This window comes from Diadema antillarum, unplaced genomic scaffold, assembly GCF_040938485.1.
Source record: "Diadema antillarum isolate AM-2024a unplaced genomic scaffold, OU_Dant_1.0 scf00000188, whole genome shotgun sequence".
Lineage (NCBI taxonomy): Eukaryota > Metazoa > Echinodermata > Echinoidea > Diadematoida > Diadematidae > Diadema > Diadema antillarum.
In genome coordinates this window covers 840625-864140 of record NW_027271077.1, presented here as the reverse complement: position 1 = coordinate 864140, position 23516 = coordinate 840625, and the positions used below count along the sequence as shown (strand labels likewise).

At 38.9% G+C, this 23516-nt stretch overlaps 2 protein-coding genes across 2 annotated transcripts in view; one reads left to right on the top strand and one right to left on the bottom strand.

Moving 5' to 3' along the window:
* Positions 1-6770: 6770 nt before the first annotated feature.
* On the bottom strand, positions 6771-9865 carry LOC139723397 (uncharacterized). The gene is made up of 3 exons (XM_071634643.1): positions 9742-9865; positions 8836-8920; positions 6771-7264 (listed from the first exon to the last, which is right to left on the bottom strand). Exons 1-3 carry the CDS (start codon positions 9787-9789, stop codon positions 7068-7070), a joined length of 330 nt encoding a protein of 109 aa, XP_071490744.1. The 5' UTR covers positions 9790-9865; the 3' UTR covers positions 6771-7067.
* A 7338-nt stretch (positions 9866-17203) lies between these two features.
* LOC139723384 (receptor-type tyrosine-protein phosphatase mu-like) overlaps positions 17204-23516 on the top strand; it is a 75417-nt gene continuing 69104 nt past the window's right edge. The window contains exon 1 of the mRNA XM_071634631.1: positions 17204-17545. Within this exon, the coding sequence (XP_071490732.1) occupies positions 17440-17545 (106 nt within the window). The 5' untranslated portion in view covers positions 17204-17439. The remainder of the gene's footprint in view (positions 17546-23516) is intronic.

Here is a 23516-nt window from a genome sequence, read left to right as displayed (position 1 = left end):
TGTGAGAATGAGAAAGATACTTCATAATAACTGACTGTTTGTACAGATTCTATGAAGTTTCAGGACTTGAAAAATGTATTTTATGAAATAATATTCAATGGTGGTTGTAATGCCAAGATTTGCTTGCCTTATTTATGTTGTGTACTCACTCTGAGGGAGCTCACAGGTATATAAAGCATGGTAATGTAAACGGTAGGATTCTATGTTAAGGTTGCAGTTCAGGAGGGAGATGAATGCATTGATGACATTGAATGACATACATTGTACATCATTCAGTTGAAATAGAAATCTACTCAACATTAATTGAATTTTAAGTAATGTGTACGACTTGTGTTTCCCTTGTTTTAAACTAAATACTTTGTAAATGTTCTACTACTCTGTCTTTGTAGATGAGAAGTGTTGAAAAATTTGTCTTGAAACGTTTCAATGAATGTCATCTTTCGTACTGAAAATGAAACAATGGCTTTGTTTTTTTTAACTGATTTGTTGATGTACTCTTGGATTTTATAATTCCTCTTTATGTATGATCTCTTCAGAAACACCAAATTTGCAGACAGAAATTACTTAATATGGATACTCAGTATGGGTTTTTTTTGTTTTTTTTTTTTGGGGGGGGTTCAAAACAGGGTAAAATCGATTGACATTGCATGTGTCTAAAATCAAACAAATTTTGATTTCATTTGGAGTAGATTTACGTAGCTGTAAAACTGTCTGTGGTTTAATAGGCTTATGGGGGGAGGGGCAAGAGGGAAATACGTTTTTTTGGTTCAATAATTGTCTGCACCATACAGTGAAAGTAAAATACTGTCCAAATTTGAGTGCATTGGTCATCAAACATGCTGTCATGCACTGCAAAAAGAAATAGGAGGGAATTTTGCTGAAAATGTGTTTTTATGTACAGTTTATTTGGAACTGTAACAGGCACTCTGATTTGGCTTTGTAATGAAAATATGAGGAACAGATTATGTGCAATTCTCTTTCTGCAAAGAGTTCAGTTCAATGTATATGAGATGATAACACTTTGGCAGAAAGAAATATGACTACTTCATAGCTTTTTTGATTGTTTAACGTATGTGTGATCTTATCAAAGACTTGTAAACGGATACTGTATGAGCCATTTCACATTTGTAATACTTTGTGAATCGGGGATTGTAAGACAATATCTTGAGTAGTTGATTTCATGATGGTGAACCACTTTGACAGATTGAGAAAAAAAGTATTATCCTTTTCCAAGAGAAAAAGTTATCGATTTCCCACCTGTTTAGACAATAGGCAAGGCAGTAGATGTGTCATAGGAGGCAGTATTTGTGCAAGTTGGTAATTTCACACCCATTAGATGACTATAGAAAAAAAAGTAAAACACTGTGAAATTTACAATATGCACAATATATGTTTATGCTGAAAATGTGATATTTATATAATGCAACTGAAAAGCTGCAATTTGTTGTAAAAAAAAATACTGTTGTTGTGATTGTATGAGTTTTTCTGATGGAAATGTGTTCTAATCTCTGCATCTTCCTCACAATTATATTTTTGGAATGGCTGTATACACTTTCTTTTTTGTGTGACATAATTGTGCAATCTGCAACTCGACTCCTCGCAGCAAAATTGACATTTGAGACACTCCTAGTGATGTCTTTGTTCATAACTGTACTTCTTGTTGAGTGTACGATCTGAAGAGTTTGTTCGCAAAAACCGATAAGTCCATATTTGCCAAATGGAGATATTTGTGATTAAAGGTCAAGAAAAATAAAGAGAATAAGAAAAACATTTTTGCTTCTTTTGACCATAACTTCAAAAATGTAACTTTATATGTAGTGACCAATATATCATTTAAAAGGTATTATTTTTGTACTTTATGACATGTACTGACTTCAAAATCTTCAAAAATGGACTTACCGGTTTTTGCGAACAAACTCTTCATCTGTTTTTAGGCAACCAAATCACAAGACTTAGAATAATTACTACCTTAACCAGAAAAGATACTTTTAGGGAAGCCAAAAACATAGAGCATGGTACACGTGTAGGTCACTGGAATTATATGCATTTGGAAATACTGTGGTTGCAAGTACTTTTGATGTAAGCATCATTGCTTTCTGACATTAGAATGTGTGGTCATTTGATTTAAATACAGATGGTTCCGGAAGAGGAGTGCATTTTAGTTTAGGCCGCATCCGACTAGATGAAATTGTGTGAACATTGAACAGTATCACTAGGAATTTGTGTCAAAGAGGAAAAGGAGAGAAATGATACTAAAAACCGCGAGTGCCATTCTATGTCTGAATTCAAATATTTGTGTGTAAACTTTGTGGAATGAGACAATTTGTGTATATATTGGATATGTTGTCTATATTGCAAATGATTTTCTGCAATGCCAGTGACAGGCAGCTGATAAATGTTACAGTTTACTAAAATGAAATACTGTCTGATTGTCAATTGTGATTGCACTAAATTGTTTTCACACACTAGCCAGCACATGATAGTTTTTTCCTCATCTGGAGACATTTTTGTTTAAAGTATAAAGAAAGAGAAACAACAAAGCTCTTTGTCTTGACATACATCTGTCAATACTGCTCAACGAATTCCCTCACACTCAGCAGTGTAAAGTGAAGTGCTGTAGAAGACATCTTTTTCAAACATCAGTCAAACCTGGTACATGTATAACTTCAAGCAAGTGCCATTTGCAATTTCTTTTTTTTTTCAGTTCTGCATGGTGTGAAGTTGAAAACTTGTCCCCCAAAGAGGAATAGGTACACTGCACTGTATTTGATTGTCATGATGTTTGCAGGGTGACGTTCAGGCCTGAGATAAACATGGAAAGTTTTGATACATGGCAGTTTCTCTGTTGAGGAGGACAAATTAAGTGCTCTGACACATGGCATTGCGTATTTTCCTTGGCATTGCTTCTTTTTCTGTCGAATATCAGGCACCTATGTGGTGATCAAGATTTGACAATCGGCAGCATTTTTGTTATACTTGATATCCCCGTGATCAGGACTGTTGAAAACTCTCAAATGCACATACTCTGTTTTTGTTTCTCGTATGTATACATCATAAGCACAGAGATAACTTGTTTTTGTAACATGTGGTAATCTCTGTATTGAAAAACCAAGTTGTAAAGAGGTGTGTAGCTCTTGTAAATGTTTACTCTTTGTATGCAAAGCCTATAAATATGAACAATGACACGTTATGCATGTATTCATACATTCCTTGCAGGCATAGCAGGGTATCAAGACCCCTTGTTTATAATGCCAAAGTCTTGTCAAATTGCACTCCCAAACAAGATGCGCCAGCACTGTATCATTTCACAGACTGTGTGCTATACCTTTTGCTAGCTGTACACATCCGTAACACTGACAAAAACAAAGCTCTGCAACTTATTCAGTCTTGTGTATTGCAGTATGCAATGATGATACATTCAAAACGTCTTGCATGTGTGGTTAAATGGCACTAAAAATGGAAACAATAGACAACAGTGAACATTTCAACAAAATTAGAAAAAATGTTGCAAAAAGAGTTGTGTCCAGTGTATTTTCAGCGTGTCCTACTCGCAACACATCTTTTTGAGGAACCAGCTTGATCATGTGACTCTAACATTTATTACACAAGGTATTTGGTACAAGCACTTTTCATTTTGTACACGGCAAAAGATGGAAATATGATTTTCCTTTTAGTTATTTTCAAGGGAATTGACTTCCTCTGTTTGTTTGAATGTGTAATGAATTACTGTCCTCAATATTACTCGAGCATTCATTTTATTGTGTGAAATGAGTGAAGAGCCCTTACCAGCTCCTGACAGAGTCACATGATCAAGTCACATGATCAAGGTGACGGATGTGTCCAGTGTTGTCGTGATGGGTAACTTGCAGAATTTGCATTGGTCGGAAAATGTTGTTGCTCAACAATTTCGCCAAAAGGCTCAATAATCTGTGTGCTTTCCAAATTGTTGTCATGTGAAATGTCTTTCTCAATTGAGGTATATCTGTCTAACTGTATTGTTTTGATTGCCAGCTGTTCAATGCTCCAAGATCTATTCAATGTCTTGCCATAGTCAGAAGTCACTGTGTGTAGGTGAAGTTATTGTATCTATCTGACCTGTGTTCGTGCATGTACTATTGTGATTTCAATTGATGAAGATGTTGACTAATACCAGTTGCAGTATGAAGTAACGTTAAATGGCCATGTGTTTACCACAAGCCTACTATATTGCAAATACCTTTAATACAAGTACATGTATATTGCTTTAATCCTGCAGTATGAAGTAGCATAGTGTCCATGGTACAAGTTTTACAAGTTATCTATTTTCATGTTATCATCTATTCAAACTTACCCACCAGCCTTGCTATTATTTAAGATGATTCAATTGCAATGCATCTGTCAGGCTACAAAAATGCTTTTGTAGTTCAAATTTCAAAGAGCAGGTTGGCTCAAAAGGTATTAGCGAGGTACATGTATTATTATTTTGATACTTACTGTTACTCCCTAGCTACCACTTTGTACTACTGCTTCTTAGTTAGATACGTAGTCACTTTGCATCTAGTATTGCAAGTACACTGTACATGTATTACTTGAATTCCTCTTCAGTTTTATCATTTGGACTTCTTAATTAAAGATTGTGCCAAGTGAGTGTACTTGAGAACTTTGAACCAGTCTATATACAAACATCTACTCACCATTACATTTCAAACATTGCACACACAAAGAAACAGACACCAGCGGAAAGACATGAATACATGCATTGCCAACATCGTGAATATTCAATATTCGATGTTGCCATTAGCACGATGGCATACCTCACCTTTCTTTTTCTTCCTCTTTTCTCCCAAGAGAGCTAGTGTTATCAAATTAGTTCCACTGACATTATCTCTGCGCAGTTACGCTCTATGCATTGGCATATTTAAAGTATGTCACGTCTGGTTCTTTGTTTCTAGTAATGATTTTTTTTTCTTCAGTGCATCGTAATTTGAACTATTGAACTACAGTTACGTGTACTTTCCACTTTCTGTGTGAGCATGTACGTACATGTAGGGCAATGGAGATCAGCTGTGCTCTAAACAAGCTTGCATCAGAGCTACCAAGTCTCGCGCATTCTGCGTGAGACTCAAGCATTTAGGGTCCGTCTCACGATCTCACGCATGGCACCCATTTTTCTCACGCATTGGGTGAAATCTGCAACTTGGGCCTATTAACAATGAGCATAGCTCAAAGGATTTAAGTGATAGTTGCAACTGAAGGCATATTTCCCTTTTGTCTTTCAAAATAAGTAAAAAATAGTCACTTAAGTTGCTCCTGATCGCACCATTAAGAGCTAATAATTTAAAAAGCTCCGTACTAACCCCTCCCACACCTTAGCTCGCGAGCACATGCGCGCGCCGAGACGTTGAGTCGTGAAAATCTCACTCATACACATTTTTCGAACTTGGCATCCCTGTTGCATGCATGTTCTTGGAAGTGTGTAGTATCTGTAGCTTATCATGCCACATCATTCCATGTCCGACACTTTGTCTTGGACATTCGTAATTTACCAAAGATTAGGGACTGATTAATTAGAGTTGAAGTTGTGCAAGTTCAGCTTATTCATTGAATGATTGCTCCACCGATTTTAGAACAACATTTTCAGGCTTGTTCGATAAATGAAGTCATCTCGTCACATATCTAAATACAAAGATTGTAAGAGGACTTCAGGTGAACAAATGATAACATGGTACTACAGTGTACTGTATGTGGGCAAAATCAAAGTACATGTGTATTTCAAAACTGTAACTAATGTACTATTACTGTACAGTATAAGTGGTTATTTTCGCGAGGGTTTAATTTTAGCGAATTTCGCGAATCACAGTTGGATCGCGAATTTAACAACATGCAAAAATGTCGCCATACACTAGAGTAGCAATACATCAACATCATGCGAAAATGTCTGTCACCTTCTAATTCGCGAAAATATCTGTACGCGAAAATAACAGCTTATACAGTATCTTGTATGTAGCATTGGGGGATGGCATCAACATGAATAGAAAAATTTTCATTAGGATTTCGCATTTCCCAAGTCTGCACTATGTATACAAATCAGTCTTATTCATTGGCCCAGTTCACATGATCTACTATGAAGTGTATTTCAAAAGACATACATCTACATCTAACTTCATTCATGTCATACATTCATGTGCATCCTGTACCACATTGTATATGGTTAAAGTTATATGTGCACACATTCAATGTGTAACCCGATTGTGTTAATCTTAAAACAAATAAAACGCCTAATCTCTGCAAATAATGTGTTGGACAGCGTATTCCATAAGTGGATATGTGTGTGTGAGTGGATATGTGTGTCTGTGTCTATCTGTCTGTCCAAATGAAAAATACTTGAGTGGATGTATGCACACTTTATGGTGGATTATTTAGTTACTGTCCTCATATCATCCACGAAGCTTTATAGCAGAGGACTAACTCGGGGGGGGGGGGGGGGGGGGGGGGGTCAACCTTTTCTACTGTCTACGTGTAGCTGAAGAAAGCAGTCAAGACTAGATTCATAATCTGACACATTTAGAGAGATTTTAGTTGCAATCATCTCGGGGAGTTTGCCCATAGGTACTGAAGTGATGTGAATTGCATCTGGCCCTGATATAAAGTTCACATGAAATACTGTACGTATACGACATCCGAGTGTCTTACATTCAGGCTAGAACACAGCACCTGAGCAATCCAGCAAACTTCATTTCACACTTGAAAGCACAGCAAAACAGTCGCAGTTCATGTCAAATATCTGTTCAGCTAATTTATTACTGCCATGTCATTGTGATACGAACAATCAGTTTGTTCTTAGAAAGGTGAAGAAACTGTATGTACTTTTTAATCTTCTTGAGAATAGCAGTGTTGATGACCTGATTCATCAGAAAATGCCACACACAGCCTTCGACCAATCTTAAGAGGATACACACCAAGCCACATGCAACTGTCCACTATTCTGCTGTGACATGCCAAACTTTACACTGTTGCATCGCTATAGAAATTCCATATATCTGCTTCATCAAATTCATGTTCATTGTTCATCTCCATTTTGAAGAGTCTCATGGTTTGCCCGGCGTGGGCTGTGGTAGTCTGCTTTTGCGCATGTCTGACTCCAGATCATAGAAGGACATCTCGTTGTAGCCATAGTACTCCTGTGTCTGGTAGGAATCTCCCTTGCTGGCAGGAGTGGCTTGGGCTGCAGGCTCAGCAGGCTTGGCAGGCTTGGTTCCCTTGGGAGCAGCTGCTGGCTTTTCACCTGAGAGATAGAGAAACAGGCAAGTCTGATTGTTTGACATGTTGTGGGGGCATTTTAATTCTGTAACATGTAATTTGCAGACAATACAGTGGTGGATCCAGAGGGGGTGCACCAGGTGCACTACCCTTTTTTTTTGGAAAATGAAATAAATTACAAATGGGGCACATGTGTAATTTTTAAAAGAAAACATGTCAGCCAATTGTAGTGGCACCAGAAACTTGCGCTGAAGCCTTTCTTTTTTTCTGCTTGTCAGCCGATGAAACCTGGAAGTGGCACGAGAAACAGAAAAAATGTAGCATGGGAGCCTTTTTTTGTGTCAGCTGATTAAACCTGGAAATGGCACCAGAAATATTTTTGCACCCCCCCCCCCCCCCGTTACAGAATTCCTGGATCCGCCAAAGCTGCAATATTTTGAGTAACTGCTAAAATCACTACTGAAACATCTTGAACAGTGATCCTCTTCAATCTTCACACAATAAAATATGTCCTAATCCTAAACAACATCACTTTCTAGACATGCGTTTTCAAACTGAGCATGAAAGTTCAAACAACTTTATGCTTTCTCTTAAACGTTAACTTTAATAGATTAATGACATAGCATCCCCATTTCACATTGCTTTTCAATGTATGATGAGTAGAGTCCCTGTATGCATGGTTTGTGTGTTTTCATCTTTAAACCGTGTTTGTTTGCTTGTCTGCTTATAACGAAATTTCAATACAATGAAAAAAAAAACCGAACAGACAAACTGCTGGTCCTGAGGACTTCATTGTAATTAATATACATTGTACCTAGCCCCGGAGACCGCGCTGCTTTGCGGCGGGGTCCTGGCGGCTACCTCGCAGTTTCGCTAAAGTGAGAATCACGAACAACTCCCTATTGCCACATACGGCGACTTCACGAATAAATCATGGGTAAATTTCTATCATAAACACATTGACAATAAAAAATGAAATATACATTACCCCATTGCCTTGGTTCTTTTCACCAATTTATCAGGAAACTGCAAAATTTTCCACATTTTTTAGGAGTAAGCGGCCTGCCCTAGTGGGAGAGCCGTGCTGCCATTTTGAACGTGTATGTCCATTAGTAAGCATCTACGCATGTAGCGAGTAATACGTAGCCTTTTGTCAAGGCCCTCTCGCTGTATGGTGTAGAGAGCCCAGCCGAGTAAGGTAGCGCGACTTGCTTCACTCGTCCGTTCGCTCGTCCGTTCGCTCGTCCGTTAAAGCGAGAGGGCTTTGACAAAAGGCTAGCATGCAACGTTAGTGAGCATCGGTGAGCTGAAGATAATTCGCCTTATAAGACAACATTTTCTGCATCATAAGCAACGAAATGCATCAAACAGTCGCCGATTTGAATCATTTAGGTTTAATCGACCCATGTAAGTATTCCTAGTAGTTTTTGTTGAAAAATTAAGGAAATATAGCGCCGGAACGGCACCCATTTTGTACAACATTAAGATCTGAATGCGAAAACGGCGCAGCCCCAACACTGCACGTAGTCGTTGGGGCTGGTCGCAGTTTACATTGTACCATACGGAAAATGATGAGAAATATCAAACTTTACTTGCCTGAATCTCCTGATGTTTTGTTTGCTTGGTGCATAAGGCCAACAGACAAGGACCTGTGGGAAGCTATCCAAGCTGCTGGTCGAACCTTTGCAATGAAAACAAACAAACAAACAAAATAATGAGGGAAAAGAAAAATGAACAAGCAGTAGGCCCTACATCCTAAAAAAATATGAATCCACCCCCCCCCCCCCCACCACGTGAATTAAATATTTCCTTTGATTTTCAAAATTCAAGATATCTGCATGTACCCTACATGATGTACATGTAGATCTATCTACAATGATACAATAGGTACATTTACTTTTGACCGAAGATCGGTCTGTATGAAACTATCTGGTCGTAGGGAATATGTTCCGCGGAGACTGCGTCTGGCTTCATGGATCCCCCCCTATAGGAGAGCGATAACGTCAAAAAAATAAAACACTCCTCCAGACAGATGGATCTTTCTGTCAACTTTTAGACTATTTAATTTTCAGGTCCCTCGCACCCACTGCACTGTTCAACTTCAACAAAGCAAGCAAGGACGCATGCATGGTTTCGCAAATGCAATTTGATTGCAATTGATAAGATTGGTTTTAATGAATGTTTGTCAATACAACGTGATAAAATGAAAGGTGCTTATATGCGGGTAATTAATAATGCAACGTAGGTAGGTAGGACATTAAAAATCAGAATCGCTTTACCTTTAATATTATAGATCTGGTCTAGATCTAGTAATACACTGTAGTGTAACGTTAGTATACTAGTATTAGCATAGCATCTATCTTGTACCACTCGGTTACGATGATGAACATTACATACAACTAAACGCATGGGACCACGCAGTACATCCTTTCTAATAAGATTATTCACGGTCTCTTCACAAATGCATCTTTGAGAGCCACAAAATGGGCATATTTGACTCACCAGATGGACAATATTTGATCTGAAGACACAACTTATCAAGGACTCCATCTTATTGATGCTAGTGCTGATGTGCAGGTCACTCTTCGTACTTTTCGCTACGTCGTCTGGTAGTTCTTCAGCGTCCCATATACATGTACTGGAAAATCCTTCACGCAACAAGCCCGTGACTGACAGGACCTAAACTGGGCTGCGGGTAAATACATCAATTTGCGTGTCTGCGCCTCCGGGCAACTACGGGCGAAATACGCGCAATATAGGTACAAAAATATTATGTACATTGTACTGTCATGTGCGGGCCATCTGTTTCCCGCAAGTCACACGGAAGGCTCGTCCGGAATGGTGTGACAGGGCCATACATGCAGATTCACAAATTTTTACATTTTGGGCCCTACCCCTTGGGTTAACACAGCTTTTGGACCCTTCCTCTAGTACAATGTCCGTATAATCTACAAAAGACCTGTGCTTTGAGTGGCGCCAGTGGCCTAGGTCTAACGTTACTTCTTCTTCTTCTTCTTCTTGGCTACTGGCCAACACCCTTTATAGTCAGGTCGCTTAGTGAAATTACCGTTACACGGCGGATAAAAGCATCAAATTTGGCATACGGATTCCTTTAGGACTATTAAACAATATGAGAGTTGGAGCCCTCTGGAATTTTTCTATTTTTAGGGTGAAAATGCTGAATTTTGATATTTCCTTATAATATGAGATTTATACTGTATTGCGTAAGTAATAGTCAGGTCACTTAGTGAAATTAACCATTACACGGCTGATAAAAGCATCATTTTTTTTTTCACACGGATTCCTTTAGGACTATTAAACAATATTAGAGTAGGAGCCCTCTGGGATTTTTTTTTTAGAAAAACACTAAAAAGATCAAATTTCAAAATGGCCGACGCTTAATTGGCAAAACCTTCAATTTTCATGTCATATGGGTGATACCATGACAATATATTACATTTGTTTTTGTATTTTGGGTTTGCTTTAGAACCTTGGCCTGAACATTGCGTTAGGAGCATTATATTCTTACGTGATGTAAAGTCTCTGAACTACTGGGGGAGAGGTATAAGTATGAGGGCAAAAGGGGTGGGACCTCCCCCCCCCCTCCTTAAAAAAATAGTTGTTCGCTTGTTCTTTTGAGTGCTTTTTTCCCCCTTTTTGCTCCATACACGGGGGATGAAAACATAAAATTTGGCGCAAGGATTCCTTGAGGACTAGGAAGCAATATTAGACTAACCATACACACACACACACACACAAACACACACACACACACACACACACACACACACACACACAAGATCAAATTTCAGAATGGCCGACACTTATGGCAAACCCATCACTTTTCGTGTGATATTACTTATAGAATGGTTGATACGATGACAATATTAGTATATATCTTTAATTTTGTTTTGGCTTAAAACCTGAATTTGGACATTGCGGTAGGAGCATTGTTTACATGTAAAGTCTCTGTATGGCTGGGGGAGGGGGTAGGGCAAAGGGGGCGGCCCTCAATTTAAAAAGTGGTGGTTCGCTTGTTCTGTTGCGTACTTTTTTTCCGTCTTGCTTTACACACGGCGGAAAAAAGCATCAAATTTGGCGCACGGATTCCTCATTAGAGTAAGAGTCCTCCTACAATTTTTAAGGAAAACACACACACACACACACACACACACGAAATCAAATTCCAAAATAAATCAATTCACAACAGATCTGAACTTATTATGTTATCACATTCCCTTAGTCAGGTCGCGTAATGTCAACATTTGGGCTTACCGTTAAGTTAGAGCGGATAAAAGCACCAAATTTGGAGAGGTGATCCTCTAGGACCTACTCATTGATATTAGAGTAAGAGCCCTCTGGAATTTTTTGATTTTTAGGGCGAAAATGATGAATTTTTAATATTTCTTTCTAATATGATATATATACTGTATTGCGTAAGTAAGGGAATGTGATAACATATAAGTTCAGATCTGTTGTGAATTGATTTATTTGTCATGGAACTGAAAATATAAACCCAAAATTGAGACCATGATCAACATCAAAGTATCTGAAACATGGAGTTGGTAGAATCAAATATAATGTGAAGGGTTTGTTTGCAAAAACCGATAAGTCCATTTTTGAAGATTTTGCAGTACGGTCTCTGTCATAAAGTTCAAAATAATACCTTTTAAATGATATATTGGTCACTACATACAAAGGTATATTTTTGAAGTTATGGTCAAAAGAAGCAAAAATTTTCTTATTATTCTCTTTATTTTTCTTGACCTTTAATCGCAAAAAAATCTCCATTTGGCAAATATGGACTTATCGGTTTTTGCAAACAAACTCTTCATGTATACAGTTTAAACAGACAGAAGATTCTAAAGAATTATTTTCTAAAATAAACAGTTTTCCTACTCAGTGGCGGATCTGGGTGCATGGAGGCGCACCGGGTGCGCCCCTTCTATTCTTTGTTAAAACAAAGAAATAAAATGAAAAAATGGAGGGGGAGGGCGTGCGCCCTTTTTGCACGCTGAGGGAGGTTTATTTTGCAGGAAAGGAACTAACTGACTATCATAGTCGCTTTACAAGAAACTGTATAGTATCCTTCTTTCCCCCAGAAGATTACCTTTATCATGTACATGTGCTTTCTGCTGTAACATTCCAAGGCAATATTATAAAGAGTACATACTTAGAGATCAATTTTTACCAGAAATGTCTTCTCTAACAAATGCATGACAACATTATTCCAATCCACCGTAAGTGAAATGATGCGATGGATATCAAAGTTTTTACAATAATTGGATTAAATTCCAATACTTTTGCTTTTAAGAATGTGATCCAGTGCATGGGATCGTTGTGTGATTTGCCAGCAAGACACTACTCAACCCTTAAAGTGTCTCTTGAAGAGTTCAAGGGCAAGTAGTGACAAGACAGATGCCTACAAGACATTAGTCATTAATGCTGTTCCAGTTAAACTCTGCTTTGGGAGTGAAGAAACTGTTGAAAGCTTTGTTATACACTCAGCTCAATGGCACAAATCAAGGTTCTAATCGCACCCATTATGGCATGAAAAGCGGGGAGTTTGCCATATAAGTGCTTGCCATTGTGGAATTTGATTTCGTGTGTGTGTGTGTGTGTGTGTGCGTGTGTGTGTGTTTTCCTTGAAAATTGCAGGAGGACTCTTACTCTAATGAGGAACCTGTGCGCCAAATTTGATGCTTTTATCCGCCGTGTATAAGCAAGACGCCGGATAAAAAAGTACGCAACAGAACAAGCGAACAACCATCTTTTTAAAAGGAGGGCCGTGGGGGGGGGGGGGGGGGGGGGGGGGGGGTCCCGCCCCTTTTGCCCTACCCCTCCCCCAGCAGTTCAGAGACTTTACATTACCCAAGAATATAAACAATGCTCCTACCGCAATTTCCAAATTCAGATTTTAAGCCAAACCAAAATAAAGATATATACTAATATTGTCATCGTATCACCTATCTTTAAGTAATATCACATGAAAAGTGAGGGGTTTGCCATAAGTGTCGGCAATTTTGAAATTTGATCTTATGTGTGTATGTGTGTGTGTGTGTGTGTGTGTGTGTGTGTGTGTGGTTAGTCTAATATTGTTTCCTAGTCCTCAAGGAATCCGTGCGCCAACTTTCATGTTTTTACCCCCCGCGTATAGAGCAAAACGAGAAAAAAAGTACGCAAAGAACAAGCGAACAACCATTTTTTTTTTAAAGGGGGGGGGGGGGGGGGGGTCCCGCCCCTTTTGCCCTACCCCTCCCCTAGCAGTTCAGAGACTTTACATTACACAAGAATATAATGCTCCTAACGCAAGGAGCCAAGGTTCTAAAGCAAACCCAAAATACAAAATCAAATGTAATAATGTCATCGTATCACCCATATGACATGAAAAGTGAAGGTTTTGCCAATTAAGTGTCTTCCATTTTGAAATTTGATATTTTTAGTGTTTTTCTAAAAAAAATCCCGGAGGGCTCCTACTCTAATATTGTTTGATAGTCCTCAAAGAATCGGTGTGAAAAAAAAATTGACGCTTTTATCTGCCGTGTAATGGTAATTTCGCTAAGCGACCTGACTATTACTTACGCAATACATTATATTACATCATATTGTAAAGAAATATCAAAATTCAGCATTTTCACCATTAAAATCGAAAAGTTCCAGAGGGCTCCTACTCTAATATCAATGAGTAGGTCCTAGGGGATCACCTCTCCAAATTTGGTGCTTTTATCCGCTCTGTAACGGTAAGCCCAAAATTTGACATTAAGCGACCTGACTATTAACCCTTAGTAGGGGCCAACCTAGACAGTCTTGCTTGTCAAGCCTGTGCCTTATAGCCAACCTATAACTAAAGTAGCTCTGTCCGCATTCGAGATACAATGTATTCTTGTATTTTCGCTCTTCGAGCTCGTGTATAAACATTATAAAATCCAGTAATGAATAAAATGAGGTTGTGGTCAATGGCAGTAGCATAAAATACCTCGGAGGTATACGCTAACCTATAGTAGGCCTACCTCTTTGCAAGGTTATGCGAGCTGAACTGCTTTGACGAAGGTTTGTCAGAGTAATGAGTCAGTGTTGGGCATAGATCCCATTCAATTTTAAGGTACATTTGGTTTGCATGATTTACTAGTATTCAAAAAGATTGAGAAGCTACATATCTCAGGCTTGGGGACTGGGAGGCGACCTGGTTACGACTGGAGTTTCGTTGCGAAGACATCTCCGCGATGTCTCTTGGAGACTAATCTGGTCTCCGAGGAGTCGTGAAAGAATCGAATACTAGCATGTTTTGGTTCCGGAGACGTTTTCCAGTCTCCAGTTGGTCTCTGAGACGTTTCCGCGACGCCTAGAAATTAATCTTGTCCGCGAAGTCTCCTTGACGTCTACGTGACCTCGGGGAGACGATCTCGACCCGTAGGGCCTATAGGCCTATACGGTGAACGACCGGAGACGTCTCGGCGATTCATGAGAAGATGGCGGGCCTATCATAAATTAAGGTCGAGGCGACGTCGAGGCAACGTCTCCTAGACTTGCTGGCGACTTAGTTGTCACCTTGAGTGGAGTCGTCTTATATAAAAGGTGAGAGCGCAAGCCATTTCTTGGTCTTAACCCTTCCAAACCATGAGTTACTGCGACGCAACGCCCGTGCAATCGTTTTTGTTTTTGTTTTTGTTTTTGTTTTGTTTTTTTAAACCCTGCCTGTTTAAACGGTTCTCGCAAAATTTTGCTCGGACATTGTCGCAGTAACTTTTACCCCGATATTACCCCGGACAGCCCTTCTGTCAAAAAGCTATTGCCGTAACATTCCTTCGATACACACGCATGCGCAATTAGTCCAAACAGAATGACACACCACTTGTCAATCACGCATGGATTGTTTAAACCACACCCCTTCGCGTATGAAGGGGAATGTTACATATAGAAACCTATATCCGCAGGTTTTTGATGTGTGTGATCTGTTTAAAAAAAGGTACCCCTGGCTCTCTTTTGCAGTTGTATTCCCTGAGGTGAGGACTTTAGTTCTCTGGCGGACGTTGTCCCGTCGTTGTCGGGGGTTGGGGGGGGGGGGGGGGTAAGGTCTGTTAAAACAGGGTTTTAAGCCCTTTTTACACTTGTGTTTCTTAACCCCGTACTTTCTCTGACCCAGGACTGTCGTTAGTCCCGTACCAATTTTTTCAGCTTTTTACACTCGCCAATAAATCCCGTACTAAGCTCTTGTCCTGGGCTAAGGAGAAAACTGACCTTTTTACACTCGTATTTCTTAGCCCCGTACTTTCCAAACCACATGAATATTCATGATTACGCTGTGCACTGTACAAGTACACGCACGCACCGGCAGCACTGATTTCTGATTGGTCAGTGGGGGTCGGACTTCGTCTCCGTCGCTTAGCCCCGGATGATTTTTTCGTTCTGTTTACACTCACTTGCTTGGCACTGCAATTGCGGTGCTAACCCTGCTATTTTGCAGGGCCAGATAGTACGGGATTATCGGTGGGGCTAGCCCACTTTGGCAAAAACAAGTGTAAACAGAAAGTGGGCTAAGGAAAGTCCGGTACCAACGGTGGGGCTAAGGCCCCCCCCCCCTTAGCCCCACCGTTGGTACGGGACTAAGCAAAAATTTACAAGAGTAAAAAGCCCTTTAAGGGCTTTTTACACTTGTGTTTCTTAACCCCGGACTTTCTCTGACCCAGGACTATCGTTAGTCCCGTACCAATTTTTCAGCTTTTTACACTCGCCAATTAGTCCCGTACTATCTCTTGTCCGGGGCTAAGGAGAAAACTGACCTTTTTACACTCGTATTTCGTAGCCCCGGACTTTCCAAACCACGTGAATATTCATAATTACGCTGTGTACTGTACACGTACACGCACGCACCGGCAGCACTTGATTACCTCGTTTCTGATTGGTCAGTGAGGGTCGGACTTCGTCTCCGTCGCTTAGCCCAGGATTATTTTTTCGTTCTGTTTACACTCACTTGCTTGGCACCGCAATTGCGGTGCTAACCCCTGCTATTTTGCAGGGCCAGATAGTACCGTACTATCGGTGGGGCTAGCCCACTTTGGCAAAAACGAGTGTAAACAGAAAGTGGGCTAAGGATAGTCCCGTACCAACGGTGGGGCTAAGGCCCCCCCCCCCCCCCCTTAGCCCCACCGTTGGTCCGGGGCTAAGCAAAATTTTACAAGTGTAAAAAGCCCTTTAGAGTCGCCACGAGTTCCAATGACTGAATCAGTCGCCGCGAAGTCTCCTCACCAAGGAGATCAGTGATCGAGATCAGTGAGCTCCCTATATCACCGCCAAATACTGTAAATGTAATTCCTATTGCTAACTTGTCGTCCTTTCGCTTTCCTGCTCTTAATAATAATAGTGATGATGATGATAATAATAATAATAATAATAACAATATCAATAATGATAATGATAATAATAATAATAATAATAATAATAATAATAATGATACATACATACATACATAGGCTTACAATTTCTATAGCGCCATTCTCCACTCTGATCAAATGCTCAAGGCCCTTTACATCAAAGCAAAAAGACCGAGAATACATACACCATAATAGAAGAAGATGAAAAGAAGACATGAAAGTCTGTCTTCAAAACGCACTGCTAAACAAATAGGATTTTAGATTACTCCTAAAAGATGTTATGGAGCTTGAGTCTTTCAGCTCACGTACCGGAAGTGAATTCCACAGTGTTTGTCCAGCGTGAGCGAAAGCTCGTTCCCCCCAAGATTTCCTAGAAAACGGAATATGTAAGAGACCAGAAGTTGAGGATCGAAGAGTTCGTGTAGGTTGGTATTGACAAAACAAACAACAAGGCAAAAAATCAAGGAACCCGGGAAATGTGTTGTTTGAAAGTTTGCGTGGTAATGTAAATGAGGATGAGAGGTTGGCGATAGTGCGCAATGTGTTTGCAGTCTTTGAAAGGACTATTATGTGACGACAGAAGACCCACACTAAGGCCATGGAAACTTGTTCTTGTGAAAACTTTCCAAGATTCGTGGTAACACCTTGCATAACTACTTATGGTGTTACCGCGAACATAGTTTTTGTTGCTTATATATAGTTCCATGTGTCATTCCTACGTAAACAAGGAAGTGCCAGATCACATATCAAGGTTTAATGTTCAGCGACACCATTGCAAGGAATCTGTGACATCAGAGTTACCATACAGGAGTAAAGATTTCAACAGGTAATGATCATCATGTCTGCGATGTGGGGATGCCGATGCGATTTTGGTCTTTGCAGACTGCTGGAATATCTTGCTGTTTTCATCACGTTGTGCCCTATGTACCTCCAAGGTTTGTAAAAATACGTAAATGTTAAAGGGATGGTACAGTATTGGTGGAGATGAAAATTGGGCTTTAACTTTTTTTGTGAGATACCAAGAAAACACTTATGAAATAGTACAGAACATACCATTTTAAGAGGAATTCAAATTTTAAGAAAATTGGGTTTGGAATAGCTGAAACATTCAAAAACAAAGTAAAACAAAATGATGGTAATAAAATGTGGGCCCCACACTTTATTAGGATCGCTCTGTCTTGGATTATCTCAGCCATTTTAAAATCAATTTTCATCAAATAAACGTTGAAATCCTCATGGAATTACATGCTCTTTTATATCTCATAGGAGGTTTCTCGCTATCTCACCAAAAATGATAAAAGCCTGAAGTTAAGTCTCAACCAAAACTATACGATCCCTTTAAATTGTGTTGTTTTATGAGGGTACACAAACGTGTAGAATTCATAAAAGTCCTTTACTCTGAAGATGTAATGATTAGGATGGTGTAGTTAATGTTTTGATGAATACATATCAAAGTAGAAGCAGCTCAACCAGAAATAAAAAAGAACACAGAAAAACCAAAGGGATACTCTTTAAAGTCTAGAATTTTGCAACGGGGGCGGGGGATCGGATTTTCACCAAACTTACAAACTGTGTCCATAATGAAGTAAGACATGGCGTTATGATTTCAAAGGTCAAAGGTCATTCGGGTCATAAAGAACATAAAATAGGCTTAATCTCCCAATAACTCAACAACGGATGATCAGATTTTCAATAAATGTATTGTGCAGATAACCCTAGCTCTACCTCTATGTTTGTGTTGAAAATACTGCCAAAGAAATGGCGATATTATGATTATGGCTGCTTGCTGGAGGTCTGCCAGCTAGTGGAACGAGGGATATAAAGTGTTTCAATCTACACTTGTACGATGTATAGAGGATACAAATCAGTGGAGGATTGTCAATTCCGAAGTAATATTATTGCATCACATGTAGGAAAGACGCGATATTGCAAAGTTTGAAAATGAGTTCAATGAGTTCAAAATGAGTTCATGCAGTGGCGGATCCAGTCGGGGCGAACCGGGCGCCCTCTCTTTATTTATTTATTTATTTATTTATTTATTGTGTTAAAACAAAAGAAATAGAAAAATGGGGGTGCCCCTTTAATTTTGAAGAGGCACCCCCCCTTTATGGAATTCCTGGATCCGCCCCTGCCATGTGCACAGCTGAAGACTTGGATGGGGCTCATCTTATAGAGTAATTACTCTTCCGTTACTGAAACATTTACACTACTATGACGTATAGAAAAACAATCAATGTGTTCTAGGAATGAGGCTGGTAGGCCTATATGTGATGATCTACTAATTTATATGTTGTGTGTGTGCAGGTGGATGTTGGTTGTGTATACGCTTAAACCGAAGTCGCTTTATCATTGAATTTTAGTGAAAATGTATATGACTGTACAAGTCTGACAGTGCAAGGCAACTTCTGTAAATTCTGAATGCGCATGACGTGTTTGGTGTAAAGCTTCCGTGTGTGTCGAAAGGCTACCTGAAAAAGATTATGAGAAATCTTTAAATGAGTGAGGTTGTTTTAAATTTCCATTGCTAGCACTATACAGTGCGCTTCGACGACCAATGTGATCCTTTACAGTTTGTTTATTCGAAAATATGTTAAATCGAAACAATAAAGGTTTGCTAATCCAAATGTGTTCATTCATATAGAAAATGAAATTAGACTCTTCCATCTGAATATGAAATGGAAGGCGCCATTCAAAGTAGATTACAAACAAGGAACCTCGGAAATGTATCGTTTAAAAAGTTTGTATGGTGATATTTGCGTCAACTCCGTATATATGTGTCTGTTGTCTTTGAAATGACTTTTATTTGGCGAAAGAAGACCCACAAAGAGTATGGAAACCGTCACTTGTAAAAACTTTGCAATGTGAAAAACCACAAGTATACTTACACATTGTGTTATACCGTGAACCTGGCATAGTTTTCTCTGACGTACAAGCTTCCATAGTCTTTGTTGCTAGGCCTATGGCACTCCTACGAAAACAAGGAAGTGCTTGATAACGAGATTTAGTGTTCAGCGACACCATTGCAACTTAACTGACATCAGAGTCGAGTCAGTAAATTACCAAACATTGAGAGTAGATTTCAACAGGGAGTGATCATCATGTGGGCAATGTGGAGAGGCGGATGCGATTTTGGTCTTTGCAGACTGCTGGAATATTTTGCTGTTTTCATGACGTTGTGTCCTGTATATCTCCAAGGTTTGTAAAATACGAAAAGTTTAAATTGTGCTATAAATGCAACAATGTAGAATGCACTGTAATACCACAGTGATCTTTATCTTGAAGATGTAATGATAAGGATGGTGTCTTTGATGTTTTGATCTCCATTGAATTATTATCTTTTTTTTTAATTGAATATAAATTATTCTGTAAAAACCAATCTCTATGTAAAGAAAATTCGGCATATTTTTTTCAATGTTTGGATACGTAGTAGAAAAATGTAAGCACACGTGGTCTGCATAAAAGCACTATATTGTTCAACAGCCTCGCTGTTCCATTTACCGTTGTGACTTGCTTCCGCATTTTGAAATAGGCCCTATTGTCTTAACCTCTCAGTTGCCACATCATCAAGACTCAGGTATTTCAACTTTTCAATAAGATTATTTGCGGCGTTAAATGAAAAGCTTCTTCCAAGTCTAGGGTAACCGCCGCAACAACTTCCCCATTGTCAACTGAGACCTGAAAATCCTCCACAACATTTTTGTCAATACAGAGGATGTAGAATTTTTAAGCCGAAACCATGTTGGTATTTTATTTAGCAGTTAAATTAACAGTTTAAAAGGTCGTTGACCCACAGAATGTGTAGACTTGTTTAAATGACAAAACTAGGAGCATACCAATTGGTGTATAGTTTGATGGATCTGGACTACCTCCTTTGTGAAGGGGTGTGGCTCGCACAATTTCCCATTGTTGATGTACTTTGCCTGTAGTTAAAGAAATATTTGTTAGGAGTGGAGTTAGGATATCATATGCTGAATCTTTTATGATACCTGCAGGAATTTGAATATGAATGCATGAATTTAGCCCAGTTTGATGATGTTGACATAACACAACTTGATATATCTATCCGAGATACTCTTAAATTAAAAAAGAAAGATGTCGAGCCCGTCAAATATTTTTCATGTCATTCTCAAATCGTGCAATCTCTTTTCTGCGAGGAGATACATTTGCAAAAAAAGAAAATTAATACATATCCTTTGAGCTGAAGGCAATGCCTTTATTACTGCCAACGTCATCACCTGATTTGAGAGGTTGATTTTTTCCCTACTTGGAAATTTATCATATTGAAGTGTTGTCCACATTGTGGCAGAATCACCGGAATTTTCAACAATACTTTCAGTAACGTATAATGACCATTTTGAAGCCATTCCCGTACCTTTTTTAAACAATATATTGTTCCCACTGAGCTTCACATGTTATCTCTTTCACTCATTTTGTGTATTTTGGATGAATTCAACCACGGTGTCTCTTTGTTTAGCGGGCATATTTATCAAGTATATTTGATATGCATTTATAAACATCGCTTTGAGAAACAACATCATCCCATGACACATTGCTGATATCTTTCGCAATCCATTAATGTCGATACTTTTTTAGGTTAAGACTAATAATCTATTCATAATTTACTGGAGGTGGTCGGGATTTACTCCATGCAGCTATAATCATGTATAGTGAAGGCTGAGACCAATAGGAACAACAACGCAAAATGGTATCTTGTCATGGGTGGAAGAAAATAGTACATCAATCAATGTCGATGTAGACGGCGTAACTCGGGTTGGCTTTGAAACAAGTTTTAAATCAACATCTTCAACTGCGCGATTTAAGTCTGGCTAGAGATGGCGGTGTTTTGAGCGGATCACAAAATGGAATCACCAATTGATACATAATCTATCGACATTTATTCTATATAAACATTTCAGCTGTTAAATCTGTCAAAGAGATTACAGGGCGAATCTGGACGTCGAAAATGAAATGGTTGTTCATTCATTCATTCAAAAGTGATATAAAATTTTTGATTCGAAAATGAAAAAGATTCCAAACATGAAACAATTGCTGTAATAAGTTAAATATAGACCATATGAAAAGTATTCATTTAAAATGTGATTTAAAAAAAAAAATAAAACAGCAAAATCCATCTAACAGCAATTGTAAAACTCTTCTATAATATCTCTTCAACAAACTAGACCTTATGTTCAACACAACAAACTTGATCATTTTTTTTCGGATGGTTAAATCCTGTCTGTTTTTCAAATGAATAAAATTTATTTTCATTCTCGGAATAACAAGCTGCCGAATAACGAACCGCTGGGATGAAGAGCCTTTAAAACGAGCGCTCGGATAATTACAACAAATAATACGATACAAACTTTGTTTTCTTCAATTTCGGATTAATGAGCCGCAAGTATATAATAACTATACTAATTTTTTCTTTGTCGGAAAAATGAGCATTCGGAATAACGATCATCAACCCATTGATCAAGGCGCCTATATGGGGCGCCTACACAAATTTTAAAGTCGCCCTTCCGCTTTCCCGTCCTAAGCATGATTGTATTGAACCTTGGAAATGTGTCGTTTGAAAGTTTGCATGGTGGTGCAAGTGAGAAAGAGATGTTTGCGTTAACACCATGTTTGCGTTGTCTATGAAAGGATTATTGTTGGCGAACGAATACCTATAGACAATAGAAACTGGCACTTGTGAAAATATTCCACGACTATACTTACTCATGTTGAATTGTTACAGAGACCTTGGAAAGTGTTCTCAAGTACAATTAAGTTTCTATGATTCAAGTCTTTTTGGTTATTGGCTTATGAAACTTCTACGAAAACAAGAAAGTGCCTGATCACAAGATTTAGTGTCAAGATAACTGTGAAATAAGACTCGAGATGGTAAATTTACTAAACATTGAGTGTCGATTTTAATGGGAATGATCATCATCATAATTATGTGGAGAGGCAGATGATCTTTGCAGACTGTTGAAATATCTTGCTGTTTTCACCATTATGTCCTATGGACACGTAAAGGTTAGATCATGCTTAATGGCACATATAGAACAGAGCCCTGTTTTATGAAGAGCTAGATTGATTATACATTTGATTTCTATCGTAAGTCTATGGCATCCTGTGCGTAAGGAAATTTATTATCGATTATATCTTTTGATAAAACGGGGTCCAGGGGTCGCGGAACGTTACCGGCCATAATTTATATCAGGGCCAATGTTACCCCATTCTCTCTCCCCATTTAGAAGGGAAGACGGAACCTTTGGAAGTTTGTAGGTATCTTTTCAAATTTCTGTTCAATTCATTTATTTTCTTTTCTTCTTTTTTTGACAAGTCAAAATAAGTGTGTGTGTGTGGGGGGGGGGGGGGATTGTAGCCCTCGGTTTCGCGGCCCTGTTAGAAGTCAAGAGGATGGTGCTTTTGGTGTTTTGATTTCCATTTACATTCCCCCTGAACTGGAAAAAAGAATCTAATCTATCTTTATTTGTATTTGCTTATAATCTACTACATATGTCTTATGTAAAATCATAACTGGCAGTCTAGCTATGAAGAAATTGGTGTAAAAATCGAGCTATTTCAACTGGAGGGGACCATTCTATGGCACAGAAATATATTACTTAGTACAATCCAGTGAGGTGGAAATTTTTTATTCCTACTCTCTAGGATAGTACAATCCATGTTATTGATCACTGGAAGACAACTGAGAGTGCCCGCCAGATGCTTCTGTTGCACCCCCCCCCCCACACACACACATTGCACAGACACCCCATTTATAAGCGTCGGGTCTCATGGGAGCAATCCTGAAGCGCTTCGACTTATACTAGTATGCTTCTCTGTGTCTGTTAATACAGAAAATCGCTGATCAATGAGACCACACGAAAAGTGGCTGAGAGGGGCATAACTGTCATGGCG